Genomic DNA, 21223 nt, shown 5'->3' with positions numbered 1-21223 from the left:
AATACAGAAATCATGGTATGAAGTACCTAGAAAATGGGCCAGGACCCTTTTTTGTTGGCACACGGCCTCTATGTCACCCGCGCGACTCATGCAGCACCTCGGCATGGCCTAACGGCTGCGGACTAAATGCATTTGGAGCGTTGGTTTGTGCAGAGAGCTGCAAGGAATGGGGAAGAGGCGTGGTGCCGCAAAAAGCAGCATCCAGCGTGCTGGACGGCAGCTGAAACGCATTGTCGGGCTTCTCGGCAAGGTACAAGCGGCGCAGTGCATTCTCCGCGGCGCGGAACTCGGCCATGCGGATGCTGCTGCCCGACCCCTCGCCAAGCTTCACCTTTCCACTCCACACGCCGACGACAAACACGGGGCTGATGCTCAAACGCCCCGTTTCTGCAATGATGCGGCTTTCGGGCAGCGGTTTGCTGTATTTTTTACATGTCGCGGAGAGCACGCGTTTCGGATCTCTGAACTTGATCAAACTCGCAAGGTCCATACGGCGCGAAAAGAAATAGCTGTGCACAAAGGTGCGCATCGCCGCCATACCAAGCTCCTGGAAAAGGACAGCAATCATTGCGCGCATCGACTGCGCCGCGACATCCTTGCTCAGCAACGGCATCCTTTTCGGCGCGCGTGCGCCTTTTATTTCGTGTGCAATGACCGACGCTCCCGTGCGATCCCAGCGCTGCACACCCTGCGCAAGAATGCCAAGGTCGGCGCCGACGTCTGCAAGAGTGCTGGGGCCTACATAGGCACTCACAAACGCTTTTAGCAGGCGCGTGGGCAGGTGTGGGTACTTCAAGTGAAAGTACTCAGCGGCCACAAGGCCAAGGAGCGCGTTGCCCATCGTCGCAAGCGCTGCATTGTGTGCAATCACTTCCGAGAGCTGCGGCACTTCGCTGCGCTCGTCGACCGAGAGCGACAAGTCTGCTACTTGTCGCTGCACAGACACAACACTCGGGTGCGTGCATGCTATGCGCACAAGCGCCTCTCTGCTCGCGCGCTCTTCCATGCTGAGAGAGTTGGGGAATAAATGGAAGCGCGCGCCGAGCGCAGCAATGGCAGAGGGGGCCTGGTCGCGCAACGATGCCCAAATTTTCGGGTATGTCCGTGCCATCGCAGACAAATGTGTGTCTGCACCATTTCTGCTCGCCTTTGCCGTCGCAAAGGTACGCCGCACAATGCACGGCAGCACGCGCATCGCCATCGACAGGAAGCGCTGGCGCCAGGAAGATTCTCTCCTATGGGTCACGTGACTGTGCTACACCACGTGCTGCACGGTCGTTGCCTCTGTATGGCGCACGAACGCCTGCATGCGACTAGGGCGCCAGCGCGCGTGCCTGTATCCGCCGCGAATGCTGCACCGTTTCTGGACTCGCCAGGAGCGGCGTCTTCTGCTGCTGAAATCGATAAAGATGCGCTTTCTGTGATTTTAGTCACTGCGGGGTACGATCATACGATCCGGTTTTGGGAGGCCTGGTCGGGCGTCTGCTCGCACACGGTCCAGTTTCCCGACTCGCAGGTGAACCGGCTTGCGATCAGTCCCGACAAGCGCTTTCTTGCTGCGGCCGGGCATAACCAGGTGCGCCTGTACGACTGCAATATCGGTGGCGCGGCGGGCGGTGCGTCAAATGCGCACGGCGCCAGCGACGCAGCGCGTGGAAACAATGTGAACCCTGTAGCGACGTTTGACGGACATGCGGGAAACGTGACATCGATTGCGTGGCACTGCGACGCAAAGTGGCTCGTGAGTGGCTCCGAGGACGGGACGTTGAAGATTTGGGATACGCGGTATGTGCCTTTCTCAGCCTAACCACAGCACATCGCGCCCCCAGCGCGTCTACGATCACCACGGCCCTGTCAATGACGTGGTCATTCATCCAAATCAAGGCGAGTTAATTTCTTGCGACCAGAACGGCAGTGTAAAGCTGTGGGACCTGGGCGAGAATGGGTGCAGCCATGAATTGGTGCCGGAAGAAGAGGTGCCTATACGATCTGTCACCGTCGCTTCCGACGGCTCCTGCCTTATTGCGGCGAACAACAAAGGCAATGTGTACTGCTGGCGCATCCAGAATGGCGGCTATGGCTCCGACGGCACGCCCGTCGCGGACGTCAAAGGCAGCGAGTTTACCGACCTTGTCCCGGTGACCAAATTCCGTGCCCACGAAACATACATTACGCAGTGCGCACTGAGCCCTGATGCGCGTTTCTTGGCGACATGCTCTGCGGACACAACCGTCAAGATTTGGTCGACGAACCAATTTAAATTTGGTCTGGAAAAAACGCTCGTGGGCCACCAGCGCTGGGTATGGGACGTGGCGTTCAGTGCAGACAGCGCGTACCTCGTTACCGCATCGTCGGATCATGTAGCTCGACTATGGGAGCTATCCAGTGGCGAGACGATGCGCCAGTACAACGGCCACCATCGCGCCGCAGTGTGCGTCGCATTGAACGACTCTAGTCTTTGATACCCTAATACACATTCCAGCTCTTGCGCAGCTGCAGACCGTGCCAGTTTTTGATATCGCCATACATGCCAAAAGAAAAGGCTCGGAACCAGATAAAAACAAAGATGCAGAGCGCGGCGGTGCACGCAAATGTAATGTTGCGCAAACGCTCGGACAGGGGGCGGCCTTCGCACGGCGGATCGCAGTTTTCGTCGCGCAAGGCCCTGTTCTTGGGCGCTGGAATGGTGCCTATGCGCAAAAGGTGTGTGAAATGAAAGCGGTAGCGCGCAGTCTTGCCCCAGAGGAAGTGGTCCATAAGTTCACAGTATACAATCACGGCAAAGTAGAGCGTCGGGAGATAATGGTGAATGTACATGACACGACCCATGATCAAGAAAGGCAGGTAGTGCAAAAACCAGCCGAGGAGGCCAACGCCCGTGACGAACAAAAAGTTGTCCCACACCACCGGGCTCAGATCGTACATCCTGCGCTGGCGGCGCATAAAGTACCATACCAACAGGCTGCACATGATGATGAGCGAAGCAGTGCTTCCCCACCAAACGAATACGTTGCCGACCAAAAAGTACTTGTCCTGATCGGCGCCCCATCCGTTCATGCGTAGCCCATTCCACAGCCAGGGCCATTCCGATGGCTGCGAAGCAAGCGAATCTTCCTTGTCCTCGTCAGGAACGAGAGCATTGTTTGCCACCATCATCGCGACATTCAAATGGACCAGGTCCTTGAAAAAGGGCGAGCGGAAATGGCGGCCAGACTCCACCGGGAGCCGATCGTTCCAGTGGTTCTCGATATTCCAATGCGTGAACTCGTCGCGGGGGTTGTTTTCGGGGTCGCACGTCACTTCAACTTGCTTCCAACCCCAGTCGGGGAGATTGACATTGGCAGCGCGCAAATAGCATCCAAGCTCATCGTTCTTCAGGCGGAACGCCGTGGTTAATGTACGCACAGGCGAGCCGACATGGCCGGCGCCAAGCGCCAGATCGCTCACCACCTCAACCTTCCACTCATTTAGCCGTGAGTCGGAGTCTAGCACTGCGGAGCCAGACACTTCGTGCTGGCCCTTGGTTACTGGCGCGGGAATATCTCTCGTTTGCAGTACATGCATTGTCTCAACGTGCAACATACGTACGGTATCGCCGCTCTTGAGCATGCGCGGAGGATCCGTGTTTGTGTCGTTCGCATCTGGCAGCTGCGGCTCGTTATACAAAGGCAAAAAGAGAAAGTCGTTGTTTGTGTCTTTGTAGTGGTAGCACGTAACTTGCTGCTGCAGCGATCCGATGGGAAACGTCTGGACGTGGGAATGCAGCAGGCCACCGCCATATCCATTGTTCTTGAGCGAAACTTTGCTTCCGTACGCGGCCTCGAGGGGGTACTTGGACAGGGAGCTGCCTTTGAGGTTCGATTGGAACAAACTGCTCATCTGCGCATCGCCAGGGCCCGACTTGTACAGCAGGTGAAAATGAAGTGCAAAACTAAATGCATAAATGAGCAGAGGCACAATTACCAGCGCAAGAATGCGGGCACACCAGTGCCGCAGATAGGTGCGCACGGGCATTTTCAAGTCGCCAAATTTGTCCCAGAGGTCGGCCATGGTGTACAGGCCGACCAAGGAGGTGACAAACAAACCGACCATCTTTACGCTCGATACGCACCCGATAGAAACGCCAGTGAAAAAGAGCCAACACCACCAGGCACGCGTGAAAGAGTGCTGCTGAAGCCTGTGGAAGCGCACCAAGCCCAGCACGACACAGAGGGTAAAGATGAGCAGCATGCTATCGAGCAGTACGAATCGCGAGATCGTGAGCCATCCATGGTCGAGAAGCACCATCAAGACGAACATATTACGCGTGCGCCAGTTCCAACCGAACGACTGAGCAGTGAGGAACGCGACGGGAACCATCATGATACCATACAATGCCATCAACACACGCATCTTGATGTACGGCACGTGTTCGGGATAATCAGAGCCGGATTCAAATTCAAAGTCGCCGTTGTAGCCGCTCAGATACTGTGCTAAAGAGACAAGAATCTTGCCGAGCGGCGGATGCACATCAAAGTAAAACGTATGCCGGAGGTAGTAGGAGCCAAACTTGCCAAAGTGCGCTTCATCCCACACCACTTTGCTGTTGCTTCCAATGCGGTACAGCCGCGTGAAAATGGAGAGCAGCAAGTACACGATAAACATCAGGCGGTCATTCTGCAGCCAGGATTCAAGCCGCTCCGATAGCTGCTTCGGCGGCTGATGCACAGGTATCGCGTTCGCGTACTTGGACATGTGCTTCTTTGCCCCTTTCTCAGATATAAATGGCGCGGTGCTGTCGTCCGCAAAACTCCCAGACAGGGAGCCGGGGCGCGAGTGCATGGGGAGAAGAGTGTCGCCACGGTCAAAGTCGGGCGATGGAGGATTTGCTTGCTCGCCACGGTACGTAGCTCTTCCGCCGGAAGCTATGGTATTGGTACCTTGAAAAGGATACCCAGCTGTATTTGTAGACACGGACTCGCCTGGATATGCGCTAATGGGCATAACGCACCGCCCAATGTACGGTAATGCCAACAGGGACGGCGCTTGTCGCGTCCAAACACCACGTGAATACCTCCACATAATTTTCACGCGAGCGTGGCCGCTTGGTGCACTTTACATGGTGCTACATGGCCATGCACCAGGGCTCGTTGCGCAAATCGACGAGGAGATCCGAAATCCTACGACGTGGCAGCAAGAAGTGCGCGAAGTAAGTGATGTGCCTCCAGAGCCGTCCGCACCAGGGCAGAATACGCGTTTGCAGCGCGTCGCATACACTCTCGAGCGTGCAACACTCCATTTCTCGCCCAGTTGGTTCAGCGCTACCATGGGCACAGGTATTACGGCTACTATTCTGTATCAGATGCCGTATCAATTCCATGGGCTCAGAGCTATTGCGTACATTGTGTATGTGCTGAATCTAGTGCTCTTTACCCTTTTTATGATTATCAGCATCGTGCGGTATACAAAGTGGCCGTCGGTGCTACGAATGATGCTCATGCATCCAACCCAGTCTATGTTTACAGGCACAATTGTCATGTCTCTTTCAACACTTATCAACATGTGTGCATTGTCGTTTGCAGAAAAGTGGGGGAATGGTATGATCGTGTTCACCTGGGTGCTGTGGTGGATCAATGCTGTTGCCGCCATCTTTATAACAGTATCGCTTGTGGTGCTCAAATTTACGCGGCATGATCATACGCTTGATTTGATATCGGGTGTGCTCTTACTCCCCGTCGTGCCTTGCGTTGTCGCGTCTTCCACGGGCGCGCTCATCGCGGAAGTGTTGCCGCCAGCACACGCGCGGCTAACCATTGTCGCTTCGTACGTGCTTCTGGGCAGTGGATTGGGCCTTGGCATTTTAATCTTCGCGCTTTTCTTCACTAGACTCACTCTGTTTAAAGTGCCCCCGGATGCGCTCATAGTCACCATTTTCCTACCGCTCGGGATGCTTGGACAAGGGGGCTTCTCACTTTTACGACTGGCGGATGCGCTTTACAACGTAACCAAGGCGTCAGGAAAAGGATTGGAATCGCTGGAAAAATTTACATCCGAGTATAATATGGCCATGTCGCTTGCTGTGCGTGGAATTAGCACACCAGTGGCGCTAATGATTTGGGGATTTGCGCTTGTCTGGGTGCTGATTGCGGCGACTAGCTTGCTTGACTTGTGGATGGTCTCCGCGCTTGAGTTTAATTTGGGATGGTGGGGCCTTATTTTTCCCATCGGCACATTTACCATGTGTGCCGTACAGCTGGGCACCACGTTGGACTCAACAGCATTCCATGTGATTGGCATGGCTTTGTCCATGCTCATTGTCCTGCTTTGGCTCTTGGTGTTCCTCATGACACTCTACAAGGTATTCATGGGCGATCTGTTTGTTCCCCCAGTCGTAGCAGGGACGAGCGAGACTGTACCGAAGCATGTCACGATGCAGCGCAGATACAAATACAAAGCTCGGCGAGGGCGCCGCAGCGACGAGGCACACAGCTCCGCCTAATGTAGCGAATATACCAGGATCACGTCGTCGTACAATAAGAATCTATACACAATGCATACTCGTCCAGATCGGCGTCATTCGACTGCTCCATAACTCGGAGCTTGGCCTCGAGTCTATAGCATCGCTGCTCCAGTCTGGAGATATAGGTGTGCGCCACGTCGCCGGGGTGCGTTGGCTTTTGGGGGTCGAGTCTGACACAAAGGGTATTTGCTTTCTCGCACGCAACACATGTCGGCCATCGATCGTCACAGCGGTGCTTGGATTGGCGACACCGTTGACATGCGTGTGTGGCACGTCGAAGCACGGCGCCGTTTTTCTCATCTCCGCCCCACACATCCAGTGCGCTGGTTTTGCTGTATGCAATGCCACGCGGCGTACATTGCGTGCATAGCTCAAACTCTTTACAGGCACATAAATTCGAACCTGCAAGACGTGGGCGCGACGGTGACATTGAGATGGATGTTCCAAATGCGGCGACATATAGAAGATTTACGCCCGACGCGACGTACGTCGCTTCCATGGACCAGTAGCGTGGTTGTCCATCATGTAAAATGCATGTACTCAGTAAAAACTCCACTCTTGTGCAGCTTTGCGCATAGTGTCGTACGATATGGTGAACCAGTGAACCAGTGTAGGACACAATGAGCGTATGATCCAACTAGACGCGCACAAGAGCGCGCTTTGACACCTCCACATGGACAACGCCGCGGGTGCGTACGGGGATCGTCATTTTGGATCTATGCTGAAACTGTAAAGAGGAGCGTGCATTGAGATCTTAAGCACAGCAGTGCCTCCATGAGCACACGCTATAAACGAGACAAGATGAGGCACATTAAGCCATTGTAAAGCCTCTAGATGAGATCGGCAACGTTGAGCGGCATCTCCTCAACCTGGGTGTTGTAGAACTGCTCAATGTCGCGCATCATGCGGACATCGTCCTCAGTGACAAAGTTAATAGCAACACCCTTGCGACCGAAACGACCACCACGGCCGATACGGTGGATGTAGTTCTCGCGGTTCGTGGGCAGGTCGTAGTTAATGACCAAGGAGACTTGCTGCACGTCGATACCACGCGCGAGCAAATCGGTGGTAATCAACACACGCGAAGAGCCGGAGCGGAACTCGCGCATAATGACCTCGCGCTGCTGCTGATCCATGTCACCGTGCATGGCCGAGACAGTGAATTCCTTTGCATGGAGCTGGTCGGTGAGCCAGTCAACCTTTCTGCGCGTGTTGCAGAAGATAACGGCTTGGGTAATCGTGACCGTCTCGTACAAGTCAGTGAGCGTTTCAAACTTCCATTCCTCCTTCTCGACAGCGATGTAGAACTGCTTGATACCTTCCAGCGTAAGCTCGTCGCGCTTCACAAGGATGCGCACGGGCTCGCGCATAAATTTCTTTGTAACGACCAGCACATCCTCGGGCATCGTGGCGGAAAGGAGCACAACCTGTGTGTCTTGAGGGAGCAGCTGGAAAACCTCGTACATCTGGTCCTTGAAGCCGCGCGAAAGCATCTCATCGGCCTCATCAAGACAGAACATCTTCAGATGGTCCGTACGGAAAGCGCGGCGGTTGATCATATCGTAGACACGTCCGGGCGTGCCGACGACGACCTGAACACCGTTGTTGAGGCGTGCCATGTCGTCGCGGACGTTGGTACCACCGATGCAGGCATGGCTCTGAATGTTCATGTAGTCGCCCAGCGCAACAAGGACGTTTTGAATTTGCTGCGCAAGCTCACGCGTGGGTGCAAGCACAAGCGCTTGAACAGCCTTGATGTTAGGATCGATGCGCTCGAGGATGGCGATCGAGAAGGTGGCAGTCTTACCGGTACCAGACTGCGCCTGGGCAATCACATCGTGACCCTTGATCACAGGGACAATAGCACGGGACTGGATGGCCGAGGGACGCTCGAAACCATACGCGAATACACCGCGCAAAAGCTCCGGAGCAAGACCCATGTTGTCGAAATTGTCATACACCTCATCCCAGTTAGACTGAATCTCGCCTTCGGTGATGGAGGCATCAAGGGCGCTGGGAGCGGGAGCAGCAGCGGGAGCGGCAGAAACTTCCTCGGGGCTGCGGGCGCGAAACGGCGCGACGGTCAGTATGCTGCGCTTGCAGACTGCTGTATACGTACTTGGACATAGCGCTAGAAAAGTTAGAGTACTGCAAGGCTTCCTTCTCAAAAAAGGAAGTCTACGAGTCGATGTAGTAGTGAAATTAGTCGGTGCTGCTGAGGGTGCACCGAGCTAGAATCGTGGATAAAGAAAACGGCTTTCGGAGCAAGCGCGAGTGAAAATTCCGCTGGCTGAAAAAGTTTTACCAATCTCCTTCGCGCCACGCTATTGGCACGTGATCCTGCATGTGTGCGCTACGTACAATGGGCTACATGAATGTGGAGGCAGCGTCTAGTCGTCCCAGCCAGCCATCCGAGCGTTGGGCGCACGGATTGAGCCGCGCCCTCGAATACGTAGTTCTCCATCTGTAGAGTGGTCCGGAGATGCCGAAAGGCTGCGCAGTCGTTTTTGCGCGTTGTCGTCATCCCAGTCGTGGCCACGGCGACGTCCAATCCGGTCCTGTAAAGAACGCGGTGTGTAGTCTTCTTGCCAGTCGCGATCTGAGCGTGGATTGAGGTAAGGATCCGGTATATCGTCGCGCGCAAAAAAAAGTTCGCCTTTTTCGCCTCTGCGCCGCCGCGGTCCCGCCCTGTCGCCAACTTGTAGCAGTCGGGGAACAACTTCTTTCCCGGCACCACGACCGTGCTGCCTGTACCAGTTGCTGCGCTGCGCCGAACGGGGTGCCTTGGTATCATGCTTGCGAAGTGCAAATCGTATCCACAAACTCTGCCGCACACGCTGCAGCTCGCGAAGCTCGGGTGTGAAATGTTTCTTTTCCAATTCTTCCAGCTCCATTTCTTTGTAAATGTCCGGCGCGTCGTCCGCGTTTTGTGCAAGGCGGTTGCGTGCCTCGTCAAGCGCACGCAGCGCCTCGGGAAGCGCGTCCATAGCTTGCTTTTCCACAGGTGTGTACAAGGCCGACGGGAACGCCATTGCAAGGCGGGGACGCACGAGCGCTTCAGTTTCCGATGGCGACAGCGCGCTAGGGTCTTGCATTGCAATAACAGACGGCGCAGGCATGCTAGTCTTCTCATTCATCTCTCCATCTCCAGTACGATATGTGATCTGTTCCAAACCACGTAGCGCATCCCCGTACGATTCAAAAGCCAAGATGCAACGTTTGTCGTTGATCCATTCAATCCCTTTTGCTTGTGAGCCAGAGTAGGCTACAAAAGCCAGAAGACGCGACGTAGACAGCTGTGAGATTGGATCGCCCTCCAAATGGAGTGCATCGGGTCTGACATCGTCGCCATACTCGACCGGCGGCGCCGGCGGCGTTAAGCCAGGCTCGGGCGTTTCTTGGACTTGCGCGACGGCTTCGGATTCTGCAGTGTCAGGAGCTTGTGCGCGCATCTCTTCGGGCATTTCGTAAAGAATGCGCTTCGGCAATTCCTCCTGTCCTTCCTCTACGGTTCGATCCGGCGCATCCTCCATTGGCTCCGCGGAATGCATCGCTTCTTGCTCCATGGCGATGGTCTTTCGTGGGAGGGCTGACATAACACATGCGCGCCGCCTCCATTGAGCCAACCAAAAATGCTGGCGCCCAAATGTGGAGATTGTGTTGTTGGACGCTGATAACGACGCTGCGCTTTGTGCGGGGCGATTGCGCAGCGCATAGCATCTTGCGATGGTGCTGCGACGCGCACCTGCGTCTCGACATGAGCGTACGCGTTCCACTATTTCTTTTTCCGGCCCAGAAATGGATGTGGAAGCCGCACACGACCCAAATGCGGGTAGCATGCCTGCGTCTCATTACACAAGCGCCTCTTCCTTCAGCACGTTGGAAGGGCGTAGTTACCGCTTTCAAAATGTAGTGTCGGAGCACCGGCAATGGATGGAGCATGCTCAGCCGTCTTCGTACACCGCGACCTCAGCAATCATTCGCGAGGACACCGCCGAGCTCGGCGAATTGGCGCTGACTTCTGAAGACGAAAGTGGGATTTCGCTTGCGACTGCAGAGCAGGATGAAGATGAGCAAGATACGATTTATGCCGTGTGCGCGAGTGCCAACAGCGAAGCGGCTGGGTTGGGGACGATGGGCACGGCGAAGCGTGCAAACCTAGCGACGATCCCTGACATGGACGAGGAAAGCTGGCTTAGGGAGGGTGAGCGACACACTTCGTACGACGCAGCAGACTTCCAGTACGAGAATCCAGGCCGGAGTATTGTTCCTGGAGATGCCGCGATTCTCGCCGTCAGCACGAAATGGAGTTTGCTGCACCGACTGCGGCGCTCGGCGGCCGCGGCGTCGAAATCGGCTTTGACCGGGGATGCAGCTGGGGAAGAGAGATTGACATGGGGAGATATTGGCACGGCATGTCTCGCGCCTGTGCGTCAACTACATGTGGTGATCCTTGGCGTGCTGCTCAATATCCTGGACGGTGTATCGTACGGCATGATCATGTTTCCCACGTCCTCGAGCGTGTTTTCCGACTTTGGCGGCGACGGTGTATCCATGTTTTTTATGACGTGCATTATTTCCCAGCTTGTGTACACGTTGGGCGGCTCTATATTCAAGGGCGGAAATGGCAGTATGATGATTGAAGTCGTACCGTTCTTTCACATTCTCGTGCAAGGCATTACCCGCGTGGTCGGCGAATCGAATGGGCCGGCAATTATCGCGACCACAATGGTATCGTTTGCGCTTTCTGCTGTGTTGACGGGCTTGTTATTCCTTGTGCTTGGGACGCTTCGTTTGGGTGCATTGATCAGTTACTTTCCTCGTCACATCTTGGTCGGATGCATTGGCGGTGTCGGTGTATTCTTGCTCGAGACGGGGTTTACTGTTACTGCGCGCATTGAAGAAGAAGGCGGGTTTAAATACGATTTGGCCAGAATGCACTTACTCATTGCAAATTGGACAGTGACTGCGCAGTGGGCACTCCCGCTCTTTTTTGCATGCTTCCTCAATTATATCACCGCAAAGATCCATCATCCACTGGTGCTTCCCATTTACTTTTTGAGCATTCCAGTGTTGTTTTATGCTGCTGCGTTTGGCGTGTTTGGTGCAAGCCTGGAGGATTTGCAAAAAACTGGCTGGGTGTTTGATTTGGGCGGCGCGTCGTCTGACACTGCATTTTACCATTACCTCACCTATTTTAATTTGGCAAATACTAGTTTGGAGGCACTCTGGGCGACGCTGCCTACGCAATTCGCTCTTGTCTTTTTTGGAATTCTTCACGTACCACTCAACGTGCCAGCACTCGGCGTCTCTGTAAATGAGGACAATGTGGACACCGATAGAGAGCTCATTGCCCATGGCATATCCAACATTGCCGCCGGTTTTATGGGGACCGTACCCAACTACCTATGCTACGTGAACTCTGTGCTGTTTTACCGTGTAGGCGGTGGCTCGCGTTTGAGCGGCTTGATGCTTGCTGGCGCTACTGCGCTGGTCATGATGCTCGGCCCGGGAATGATTGGATACCTGCCCGTTATGGTCGTGGGCGCTTTAATTTTTGTCTTGGGGATCGATTTAGTTCGGGAAGCACTTTACGATACTATCGGACGTGTCAGTCGCCTGGAATACATTACCATCGCCGTCATTGTCGTCGTAATGACGTGCTCGGACTTTGTGGTCGGCAGCCTTGTTGGAATTGCTTTGGCTTGTCTTTTCTTTGTGATGCAGACTTCGCGCCAGAATGTGGTGCGTACGATATTTAATGGGCATGCTGCACGCAGTACCGTACGCCGCCATTCTACACAGCGACGGTTCTTGGACAACATCGGGCGCCAGACGGTCGTCGTGAAACTGCAAAGCTCGCTATTTTTTGGCACAATTAACTCGCTGGAACGACTTGTGCGCCAAATGCTGGATATTAGTGCGTGGGGTCAAAACCCGATACGGTTTCTCGTTATGGACTTTACCCTTGTGACCAGCGTTGATTTTTCTGCGGCAGAGATGCTCACGCGCATCCATCGCTTGCTTTGCAACCGCCAAGTGTGTCTTGTATTCTGTGGAATCAATGCGGACGGCGATGTGGCCGCTGCACTGCGCAGTGTGGACTTATGGGCCGATCTCACGCCGGATTTGGACGTATTTGCTTCGCTGAATGAGGCGCTGGAGTGGACCGAAAATGAGTATCTTCGGGAAGTTTACACGCCCAGTCACGGTCATGTTGCAACACACACAGAACCTCCCCGCGATTCTTTGACCGAAGAGCACGGGGGCTCCCCGCGAAACCAACACTTGCGCGAGGCGGCAAAGGATATGCCGCAGATGCAGTGCATTGCTCGCCCGCACCCTGAAAAAATGCGCTCGTTTTCGCAAGACACGTCGCCCGAGCGAGAGCTGCACCAACGCGCGGTGAACGTTTTGGAAACCACGCTGGGGCCGTACACAGACGGTCCAGCCTATGAAGGCGTGTTTGATGTCCTGGCAAAAGAGTTACAGGAAATGACGTTAATTAAGGGCACCGTATTATGGGAAGCGGGCGATGCGCCGGATGCACTTTACTTTATCGAGTCGGGCGTTCTTAAAGCCCGCTATGTGTTTATCCAAGACGACTACGAAATCAACGAGGCCATGCTCGCGGGCACGATTACCGGTGAGCTTTCGTTTCTTGCGCAGCAGCGGCGAAATACGACTGTTACTGTCGACAAGGACGCCAAAGTATGGCGGTTGGACAGCGAGTCGCTTCATCAAATTGGGCGCAAAAATATCCACGCGCGCAGCAAAATTATCCAACTTTTATTGTGCGCCACTGCAGACGAACACGATTGTCTCATGTCGTACCTTGTTTCGCGCCTAACTTAACTTACCACTCTTCGCCTTCATCGTCGCTCATCGCCGTGAAGGAGAGTGTTTCAACGCCACCGTTCCCCTTTGCTTCCGTCTCGATCAAGGTATGGATCTGTCGCAGCGTGCCAGGCTCAATGGTGCCAACCAACTCCCACTCGTCCCCATAGTCTTCGTCCTCAATATGCTCAAATAGAGGCACGATTTTATCCTTGAGACGTTTGCCATCTTTCGGTGGCATCGTTACGCGCACATGCATGCGGACACGCTCGATTGGGATGGTATTTTTCGCCTGCAGTAACTTGAGGACATCGAGTGCTTGGCTCTTTGCCGACTTGCCGGTCTTGACGCTGTAATGCACATCCTTCATCGCCTTCTCAATCATACCGAATGTGTATGGCTTCTGCGAGCTCGGTTCGACGCAAATCTGCGCGACCTGCGTCGCGATTTCACGCCACAGGTTGGTCAGCTCGTGCGACCGCTCTTTATCGCCGACCTGCAGCTCGCCTTTCTGGAGAATCTCGCGCAAAATCTCTTGCACGTCCATATTTCCAAATGCTTTTGTTAGGTCCTCATTCGACGCCGCTTGACCCTTGCCGACGTTTAGAAAAATAGTTTCGATTTGCACGACCTCATCAAGGTCTTTTTCGCTGTGTGTCAGCCAAAAAGGTATACCTACACGCCTGTCCTCCATTCGCGCACCTTGTTTTTGTAGCATGCAATCTGCTGTTAACAATACACAATACCCACCTCGAACCGTTTTCCACCGCGACGTAAACGCACAACCGATACGTTGGTAAATCTATGCGTGAGAAAGGACGAGAAAAAAACGTACTTTATGTTGTTCGATGCTGTTGGTAGTGTAAGTACACATGCCCATGCAGTGCTCCCGTTACGTACGAAGGTTGATTCTGTTGTGAGCTCGACATCCTGCGCTACGCACGGCATCCTGCAATCGGTTGTGGAGAGAGCAGGCGTCGAGCCAAAAATAAAAGTGCACATGAGGAATTTGAACCCAACTCCGGGCCGTGCACACCATTCTCCCTAAAAATGGACTATACTCCAAAATTTCCTCGGTACAACACCGCGGTCAAAGACAGCTTTGCGTACGACACTGCCATTCGTCGCTGGCCTTCTATCCTTACACAGGCCGTCGATTCCACATACCGGCGCTGTCATGAGCTGGCGACGCAAGGTGCGCACAATGCACACGTCGAGGAAGCCAAGTCGATTATCGAGAAAATTGGCGAGCTGAAACACGACTTAATGCACGATAAGCCGCTTGTTAAACTTCATGTGTCACCTGAGAATGCTCCACACTTGGACGGAACCAAGTACCGTGTTCCATCTACCACGGAATACGACACGGAAATACAGAGTTGCAATCCGTCCTGGATGCAATCCGAATGGCTCTTTGCCGAATGCTATTTGTACCGACGCCTGCGCAGACTATTTGAAACATCAATGCACTGGCAAGGTTTTGATCCATTTTTCCAAACCAAACTTAACACGTTCCGCGCGTCTGGCCAAGGGATTCAAGCGTGTGCGACAATGATGGAAGAGATGCTGGTCAAGTCCCCAACGCACTCTGCGCACGACCCTGCTTCTCAGTTTTTGTTTGACGAAATTGTATCGTCGTCTTTGTGGGGCAATGCCACGGATCTGAGCTTGCTCACGAATCTAGACTATGCAGATCTGCAGAAACTGCAGGCGACCACTGCCGAGCAGCGCGCTGAGAATGCGAAGCGCATTATTGTAAACGATATGGACACTACATGGAATGCAGTGCGCTTGATGGAAAATGGTCGTGTGGATATTGTTTTGGACAATGCCGGTTTCGAGCTCATTACCGATATGCTCCTCGCCGACTGGCTGCTCACACTCCGAGGCACAATCCCAAGGCCGACGACGGAGCGCGCAGCTGCGATCCAGATTTACATTGAGGCCGTTCGTGAGCGGATTAGCACTGCTGCACGCAAAGTCAGCGTTAAAGCGCCGCAGTTGTTGGCTGTGTCTAAGCTGCAACCTGCATCGGATGTGATGGCTGCATACGAGCAAACGGCGCAGCGTCACTTTGGAGAAAACTATGCGCAGGAGCTTGTCGAGAAAGCCAGTGTGCTTCCTTTGGATATACAATGGCACCTGATTGGCGGCCTGCAAAGCAACAAAGCCAAGATCCTGGCATCGGTGCCGAACCTGTATGCCGTCGAATCCATCGCCTCGGCAAAACTTGCGACGAGCTTGGAAAAAACACTCGCGCGTCCTGAAAATGCGATGCGCCGCAAAGCGCCGTTGTATGTTTATGTCCAGGTGAATACGAGCGCTGAGGCGGAAAAAAGCGGTGTGCCCGCACTCACTGCGCCGTGGCAGGAGGGGGATCAAGAGCCGCCGTTGGTAGCGCTTGTGCAACATATACTCCTTGAATGTCCTCATCTGCGCCTTGTGGGGCTGATGACGATTGGAGCGCTGGCCAACAGTAAACAGGCCCGTGAAGGGGAGAATCCTGACTTTGAGGCGCTGGTTGCGTCGCGCAAGCATTTGCTTGCGTCGCTCAAGAACAATGGAGCGATGCGTGCGCGCTTTGCTGAGCCTAATTGGTGGACACCAACCGGAAATCAAGCCAATGTATACGATACTTTGTTGCACGGGGTGGAAGACGCAGCGCTACAACTGAGTATGGGCATGTCAGCCGACTTGGAGGCTGCCGTTGCGTATGGCAGCAACCAAGTGCGGATTGGGAGCGACTGCTTTGGCTCGCGCGGCCCCAAACACGACGCTGATGCAGAGCGTGAGGAGGAGCTGCGCAAGGTCAATCAAGTTCCACTCGTGAAGGAGGTTGTATTCCATACCAAGAACATGCCGTGGTTTGTGAGCGATACGTGTGTACCCGACGTATGGTACACACTGGACAAACTGCAGGATCCAGCCTTTTTTGCAGAGCAGCAGTTGCCCTCGTTGCAGCATATCCAGGCGATGGCGGCGCGCTGGAAAAGGCACTTTTCTACCGGTGCATTTCGCCTTGCCATGCCGCACGACGCACCGCTCGGCGCGGATGCAGGCCCGCTGGGCGATTTTTGGACACAGCCTGCAAGCTACGGACACCTGGTGCGTTTTCCCCATCGCTAACTCCAGCCTGCGCTTGCGCCGGCACTTTTGCAAGACTTGCAAATGTCGGGGCTCGTCATCTTTAAGGGCGATTTGGTGCGTTGCATGCTGGTGCTAATGTACAGAACTACAGGAAGCTGACACAGGACGCAGCGTGGCCGCCCGTGACATCGTTTTCCACGGCACTTGGGCCTCTCTACGGCCGCATTCCGCTTGTAGCGTTGCGTACTTGCAAAGCCGACGTCTGTGTTGGTCTCGCGCCTGGCCAAGCCGAGGCGCTCAGCCAGCGCGACCCTGCGTGGCGGACCAATGGGCACTGGGCACGTACGTATCTACCGTGACTCACGCAGTTATTCAATTTGCGGGCCGAAATGAGATTCTGCAGGTAGATGCGATGTAGAGCCAATTAGATGAAGGTACATTTTCACTTTCCTTCCGCGGTCGCCAAGCCCTTACTCTAACTACTACTGCCTACATCCTTCTCGTGCCAGAAGGACTCTAAGCCATTTTCGCGAACCAACTTTGCTCGTGTCATAACCAGCACCGGGGTCAACGACGTACTTGTGCCCCTCCGTTATTATCCAAGTAAACCTTTTCAAAACCAATTTTTAAACCAGTAAACATGGCCCCGGTTGCTAACACCTCAAACCCTACCCAGGCCCAGGGAAATATGCCTGTGAACCCGACCGCCGCTCGCCACGAACAGGCGCAGACGATCCGCGTGCAGTCTGACCGTATTGATTACTCCCCTGAGCACATCACTGCGCAGTACGAGTACCAAAACACGCACATTGAGCGCAAGGCCGGCCCGAACAACACCGAAGAGTACGTGGCCTCTCCTTTCAAGAGGGAGTTCCAGTTTCGTACGGAGCGCAATGTGCCCAAGACTGGTATGATGCTTGTTGGTCTCGGTGGTAACAACGGTACCACGATCACTGCCACTATCATTGCGAACCGCAACAACATCCAGTGGCGCAACAAGGAGGGTCTACAGACGCCGAACTACTACGGCTCTCTTGTGCGTGCCTCTACTGTGCGTCTCGGTACGGACCCTTCCACCGGCAAGGACGTCTGGGTCCCTTTTAGCAGCATGCTCCCCATGGTGCACCCCAACGACTTTGTCATTGGCGGTTGGGACATTAGTGCCCTTCCGCTTGACAAGGCAATGGAGCGTGCACAGGTGCTTGACTACGATGTTCAGCGTCAGCTGTACCCTCTCATGGCTGACATCAAGCCCATGCCTTCGGTGTACTACCCCGACTTTATTGCGTCGAACCAGGAGCAGCGCGCGGACAATGTGATCCCAGGCAGCAAGAAGGATCACGTCGAGCATCTCCGCAAGGACATTCGCGAATTCAAGGCCAAGAACCAGCTCAACCAGGCCGTCGTTGTGTGGACTGCCAACACGGAGCGCTACTCGGAGATTATCCCTGGCGTTAACGACACCGCGGACAACTTGCTCAAGGCTGTCGAGGAGAACCACGACGAAGTGTCGCCCTCGACTATCTTTGCCATTGCGTGCATCCTGGAGAATGCACCGTACATTAACGGTGCGCCGCAGAACACCTTTGTGCCTGGTGTCATTGAGCTGGCTGAGCGCCACAAGGCGTTTATCGGCGGCGACGACTTGAAGACGGGCCAGACCAAGGTCAAGAGTGTCCTTGCCGAGTTCCTTGTCAACGCCGGTATCAAGCCACTCTCTATTGCCAGCTACAACCACTTGGGCAACAATGACGGCTACAACCTCTCCTCGCAGAAGCAGTTCCGCAGCAAGGAGATCAGTAAGTCGAGCGTCGTCGATGACATGTGCGAGGCCAACCATTTGCTCTACAAGAAGAACGGCAAGGCTGATGGCACCGTCACCAAGGGCGAGCGTCCTGACCACTGCATTGTGATTAAGTACATGCCTGCGGTCGGCGACCAAAAGGTTGCTATGGACGACTACACCAGCGAGCTCTGCATGGGTGGCCGCAACCGTTTGTACGTCACCAACATTTGCGAGGACTCGCTCTTGGCCAGCCCCCTTTTGATCGATCTCGCTGTCCTTGCCGAGCTCATGACGCGCATTCACTACCGCGTCACGGAAGACGCCGACCAGGAGTGGAAGTCGATGTACTCGGTGCTCAGTCTTCTGAGCTACAGTCTCAAGGCTCCGCTTGTCAAGCCCGGCACGGACGTGGTCAACAGTTTGAACCGCCAGCGCGCCGCTGTGACCAACTTTTTGCGTGCCTGCCTTTCGCTTGCGCCCGAGAGCGACATGCTTCTCGAGACCCGCACCTGGTAGTTTGTGCTTTTTCTTCCATCGTCAGATGCCCCTTTGTTAGTTTGTAGCATCAAGTACTATGCTTCTATCGACAGGCCGACCATGGGTGCTCCTTGAACCAGCCCTCCCCTTTTTCTTCGTACTCTGCACGCGTCACGGAAGAGGCACGGAATGTGTCTGTTTCGTCTGTGACCCATTGCCGCATGCCGCACCACGGATCGAAACGGGGGCTGCGGGCACGGCGGACAGAAAACTGCGTCGCAGGATCAAGGCTCGCGCGCAACGCCGAGGCAAGACGCGTGTCGAAGCCGGAAAGAGTTGCATAGCGGCCCGTGACCAGCACATTTCGCGCCATGCGTGCGCGCAACGGCGCGTCGACACCGTGCAATACATGGCGACTCAGCTCTGCCACGCCAGCTTGGTCGACACCGGCAATAAGCGGCTGCCAGCTGATTTCAGGGACACGAATGCGCTCTACATTGAGGTGCACTTGGTGGTACTGAGCAACGTCCTCGGGGTCCCAAGGCGGTGCAAACCCACGAATGAATGTGTTGGTGAGGCGCGTCTTTTTCGCGAGCATCGCGGCGTACGTATCGTCAGCAGTAAAGGTGGGGTCAAACGCCAAGAGTTTGGCTTCGAGCGACACCAGCTTGGTCTGTTCCTCGCGCTCCTCTTCGGCATCCACACTGTCGCTGATACTGCGGTATACTGCCCAATCGCTGTCGTCTGCGCCAAACGTGTCGTCGTCTCCGCGTTTCCTACGGCGCTGCGAGCCAGAACCTTGTTCCTGCTCACTGGCAAGCGCAGTGATATTTTTCATGCGCTGCTGCGCCGCCGCAGATTTGCGATCGGGCAGCGTTTCGCGCAGACGCTTGCGCTCCTGGATATGTTGCAGCGAGTCTTGGTATTGCGCGCGAACCTTGGCGACCCACGCTTCAGGATTTTCATTTTGTTCACGACGCTCTTCGGCTTCCGCTTCTGCTTGCAGACGCTGCTCCTCTTCTTTTTCGGCGCGTGCGCGCATTCGTGCATCGTAGCCGGCCTTGAGCAGGCGCTGGCGGCGCTTCTCCTTGATGCCTTCCTCGTCCAGCTCGGCGTCGGGCACGTCGGCAAGCGGTGCTGCGGGTGGGGTCTTGTCTTCTTCTACGACTTCTTCGCCGCGACTTCGCCGGACCCCTTCGTCGAGGCGTTTTAGCGTCTTTTCAAAGTCGCGCTCGGAGTTGAACCCTTCGCCCTCAAGGCGCTGCAAATACTCCTCAGGCGATTCTTTTTCCTTCCATTCCCGAAGCAGGGTATAATACTGCAAATCGTTTTCATTCTGAAGCGCTTTTTCTTGGCGCATGACGCGCGTCTGTTCCACGAGGCGCTGGCTTGCTGCTTTCTTGCGCTCGGTGATCTTGTCAAGTTCCTCTTGTGTCTTTTCTTTGCGCTCGGGCGGCGTAAAGGGAAGCTGGACCACACGGTCGATCGCGGCCATGTTTTCGGGCACGCTCAGTGCACGGATCTCTGCATCGTAGTCGCTCGCGACGTAGCAAAGGTCTTCCATCATGCACTGCGACTCATACGACGTAATGCGTTGGGGAAGGTTGGGGTACTTGAGCTGCAAAAGACGCAGCAGAAAATCGGAAGCAAGCGCGCCACCCCATGCAAGCCGCTTTGCATTCTCCAGCACACCACGGCCTTGCACGATGGGCACGACAATCGTCGTGCTCTTCCCAGCGGAGACCACGAGACCATCGTCGCGGATCCCATTTTGATACGCGGCAAATAGCGCATCCAGCCCATAGTTGACCGAAGGGACATTGTAGGCCTCAAAGAGCAGTTCGTTCAATTCTGCTGGTCAGTGCATCTTGCGTTACGTACGACCCCGACTGTACTCTGGATTGCAGAGCGTTTCCGTGAGCATCATGGGGTGTTCGACGCGGTCCGTATCTATGCCTAATTTTCCAAACGTGAAATCAAGCATGCACTCCATCGTGTCGAAGCCGCACACTACATCGCCGTCAAACGCATTTTTGATCGCCGCACGACCTTGTGCGTCTACGTAGCAGTCATTTCCACACAGCACAATGTTTGTGTTGCGTTTCCTGTCCTTGAATTTGGACACGATATTGTCATAGTAGAGCGGCGAAGTGTCGCCTGCGCATGTCGAAAATCCTGCGCGCAATTCAGAAGAACCTGCGGTGAGTAGATGCATGGCGTACCATTATCGAGCAGGATAGGTGCATGCTGAGCCCAGTGGACGGAGGCGCGGTAGTCTTTCAAAGCTGGAATTGGTTTGGGGCTCGGCCATTCCGCTACCTCCTGTATGCGTGCAGTCATTGCCGCCTGTGCGCAATCGTCGCTTGCAAAGCTGTGCGCCGCGCGTCAGTGCAAAGGGGTCCACCTCCACTGTAAAGCATCCCGTGGCCAAACACTGCCTCCACCCGGAGCTGCGCTGGATCGGTTCTTGCTGCGCTGTGCCACACGCACAAATGCATTGCAGCGACTGCGCGGCGACTGCACATGTATAGAAAGTC

General features: G+C 54.9%; 9 protein-coding genes across 9 annotated transcripts; 4 read left to right on the top strand and 5 right to left on the bottom strand.

Moving 5' to 3' along the window:
• Window positions 1-73: 73 nt before the first annotated feature.
• Window positions 74-1111, bottom strand: mrpl3 (54S ribosomal protein L3 mitochondrial; the record flags this gene model as incomplete). Its single annotated transcript, XM_056205710.1, has 1 exon — window positions 74-1111. One exon carries the CDS (start codon window positions 1109-1111, stop codon window positions 74-76), a length of 1038 nt encoding a protein of 345 aa, XP_056061685.1.
• A 177-nt stretch (window positions 1112-1288) lies between these two features.
• On the top strand, window positions 1289-2462 carry LST8 (TOR complex subunit lst8; the record flags this gene model as incomplete). Its single annotated transcript, XM_056205709.1, has 2 exons — window positions 1289-1785; window positions 1814-2462. 2 exons carry the CDS (start codon window positions 1289-1291, stop codon window positions 2460-2462), a joined length of 1146 nt encoding a protein of 381 aa, XP_056061684.1.
• Window positions 2463-2466: 4 nt separating this feature from the next.
• PMT2 (dolichyl-phosphate-mannose--protein mannosyltransferase) lies at window positions 2467-4821 on the bottom strand (the record flags this gene model as incomplete). The annotated part of the gene is made up of 1 exon (XM_056205708.1): window positions 2467-4821. The coding sequence occupies one exon, from the start codon at window positions 4819-4821 to the stop codon at window positions 2467-2469; it is 2355 nt and encodes a 784-aa protein (XP_056061683.1).
• A 2508-nt stretch (window positions 4822-7329) lies between these two features.
• TIF1 (translation initiation factor eIF4A) lies at window positions 7330-8626 on the bottom strand (the record flags this gene model as incomplete). Its single annotated transcript, XM_056205707.1, has 2 exons — window positions 7330-8557; window positions 8619-8626. 2 exons carry the CDS (start codon window positions 8624-8626, stop codon window positions 7330-7332), a joined length of 1236 nt encoding a protein of 411 aa, XP_056061682.1.
• Window positions 8627-10225: 1599 nt separating this feature from the next.
• Window positions 10226-13354, top strand: MVES1_000850 (uncharacterized protein; the record flags this gene model as incomplete). Its single annotated transcript, XM_056205706.1, has 1 exon — window positions 10226-13354. The coding sequence occupies one exon, from the start codon at window positions 10226-10228 to the stop codon at window positions 13352-13354; it is 3129 nt and encodes a 1042-aa protein (XP_056061681.1).
• Window position 13355: 1 nt separating this feature from the next.
• Window positions 13356-14284, bottom strand: MVES1_000849 (uncharacterized protein; the record flags this gene model as incomplete). The annotated part of the gene is made up of 6 exons (XM_056205705.1): window positions 13356-13986; window positions 14016-14059; window positions 14087-14138; window positions 14172-14187; window positions 14237-14247; window positions 14280-14284. 6 exons carry the CDS (start codon window positions 14282-14284, stop codon window positions 13356-13358), a joined length of 759 nt encoding a protein of 252 aa, XP_056061680.1.
• Window positions 14285-14386: 102 nt separating this feature from the next.
• MVES1_000848 (uncharacterized protein) lies at window positions 14387-16841 on the top strand (the record flags this gene model as incomplete). The annotated part of the gene is made up of 4 exons (XM_056205704.1): window positions 14387-16441; window positions 16469-16537; window positions 16567-16765; window positions 16792-16841. 4 exons carry the CDS (start codon window positions 14387-14389, stop codon window positions 16839-16841), a joined length of 2373 nt encoding a protein of 790 aa, XP_056061679.1.
• A 222-nt stretch (window positions 16842-17063) lies between these two features.
• INO1 (inositol-3-phosphate synthase) lies at window positions 17064-18725 on the top strand (the record flags this gene model as incomplete). The annotated part of the gene is made up of 1 exon (XM_056205703.1): window positions 17064-18725. The coding sequence occupies one exon, from the start codon at window positions 17064-17066 to the stop codon at window positions 18723-18725; it is 1662 nt and encodes a 553-aa protein (XP_056061678.1).
• Window positions 18726-18789: 64 nt separating this feature from the next.
• Window positions 18790-21026, bottom strand: ARP5 (Nuclear actin-protein involved in chromatin remodeling; the record flags this gene model as incomplete). The annotated part of the gene is made up of 3 exons (XM_056205702.1): window positions 18790-20540; window positions 20568-20843; window positions 20909-21026. The coding sequence occupies 3 exons, from the start codon at window positions 21024-21026 to the stop codon at window positions 18790-18792; spliced, it is 2145 nt and encodes a 714-aa protein (XP_056061677.1).
• Window positions 21027-21223: the final 197 nt, after the last annotated feature.

Source organism: Malassezia vespertilionis, chromosome 2, assembly GCF_029542925.1.
Source record: "Malassezia vespertilionis chromosome 2, complete sequence".
In the NCBI taxonomy this organism is placed as follows: Eukaryota; Fungi; Basidiomycota; class Malasseziomycetes; order Malasseziales; family Malasseziaceae; genus Malassezia; species Malassezia vespertilionis.
The sequence above is the reverse complement of the archived record's forward strand: the minus strand, read 5'-3'. Positions and strand labels throughout refer to the sequence as shown.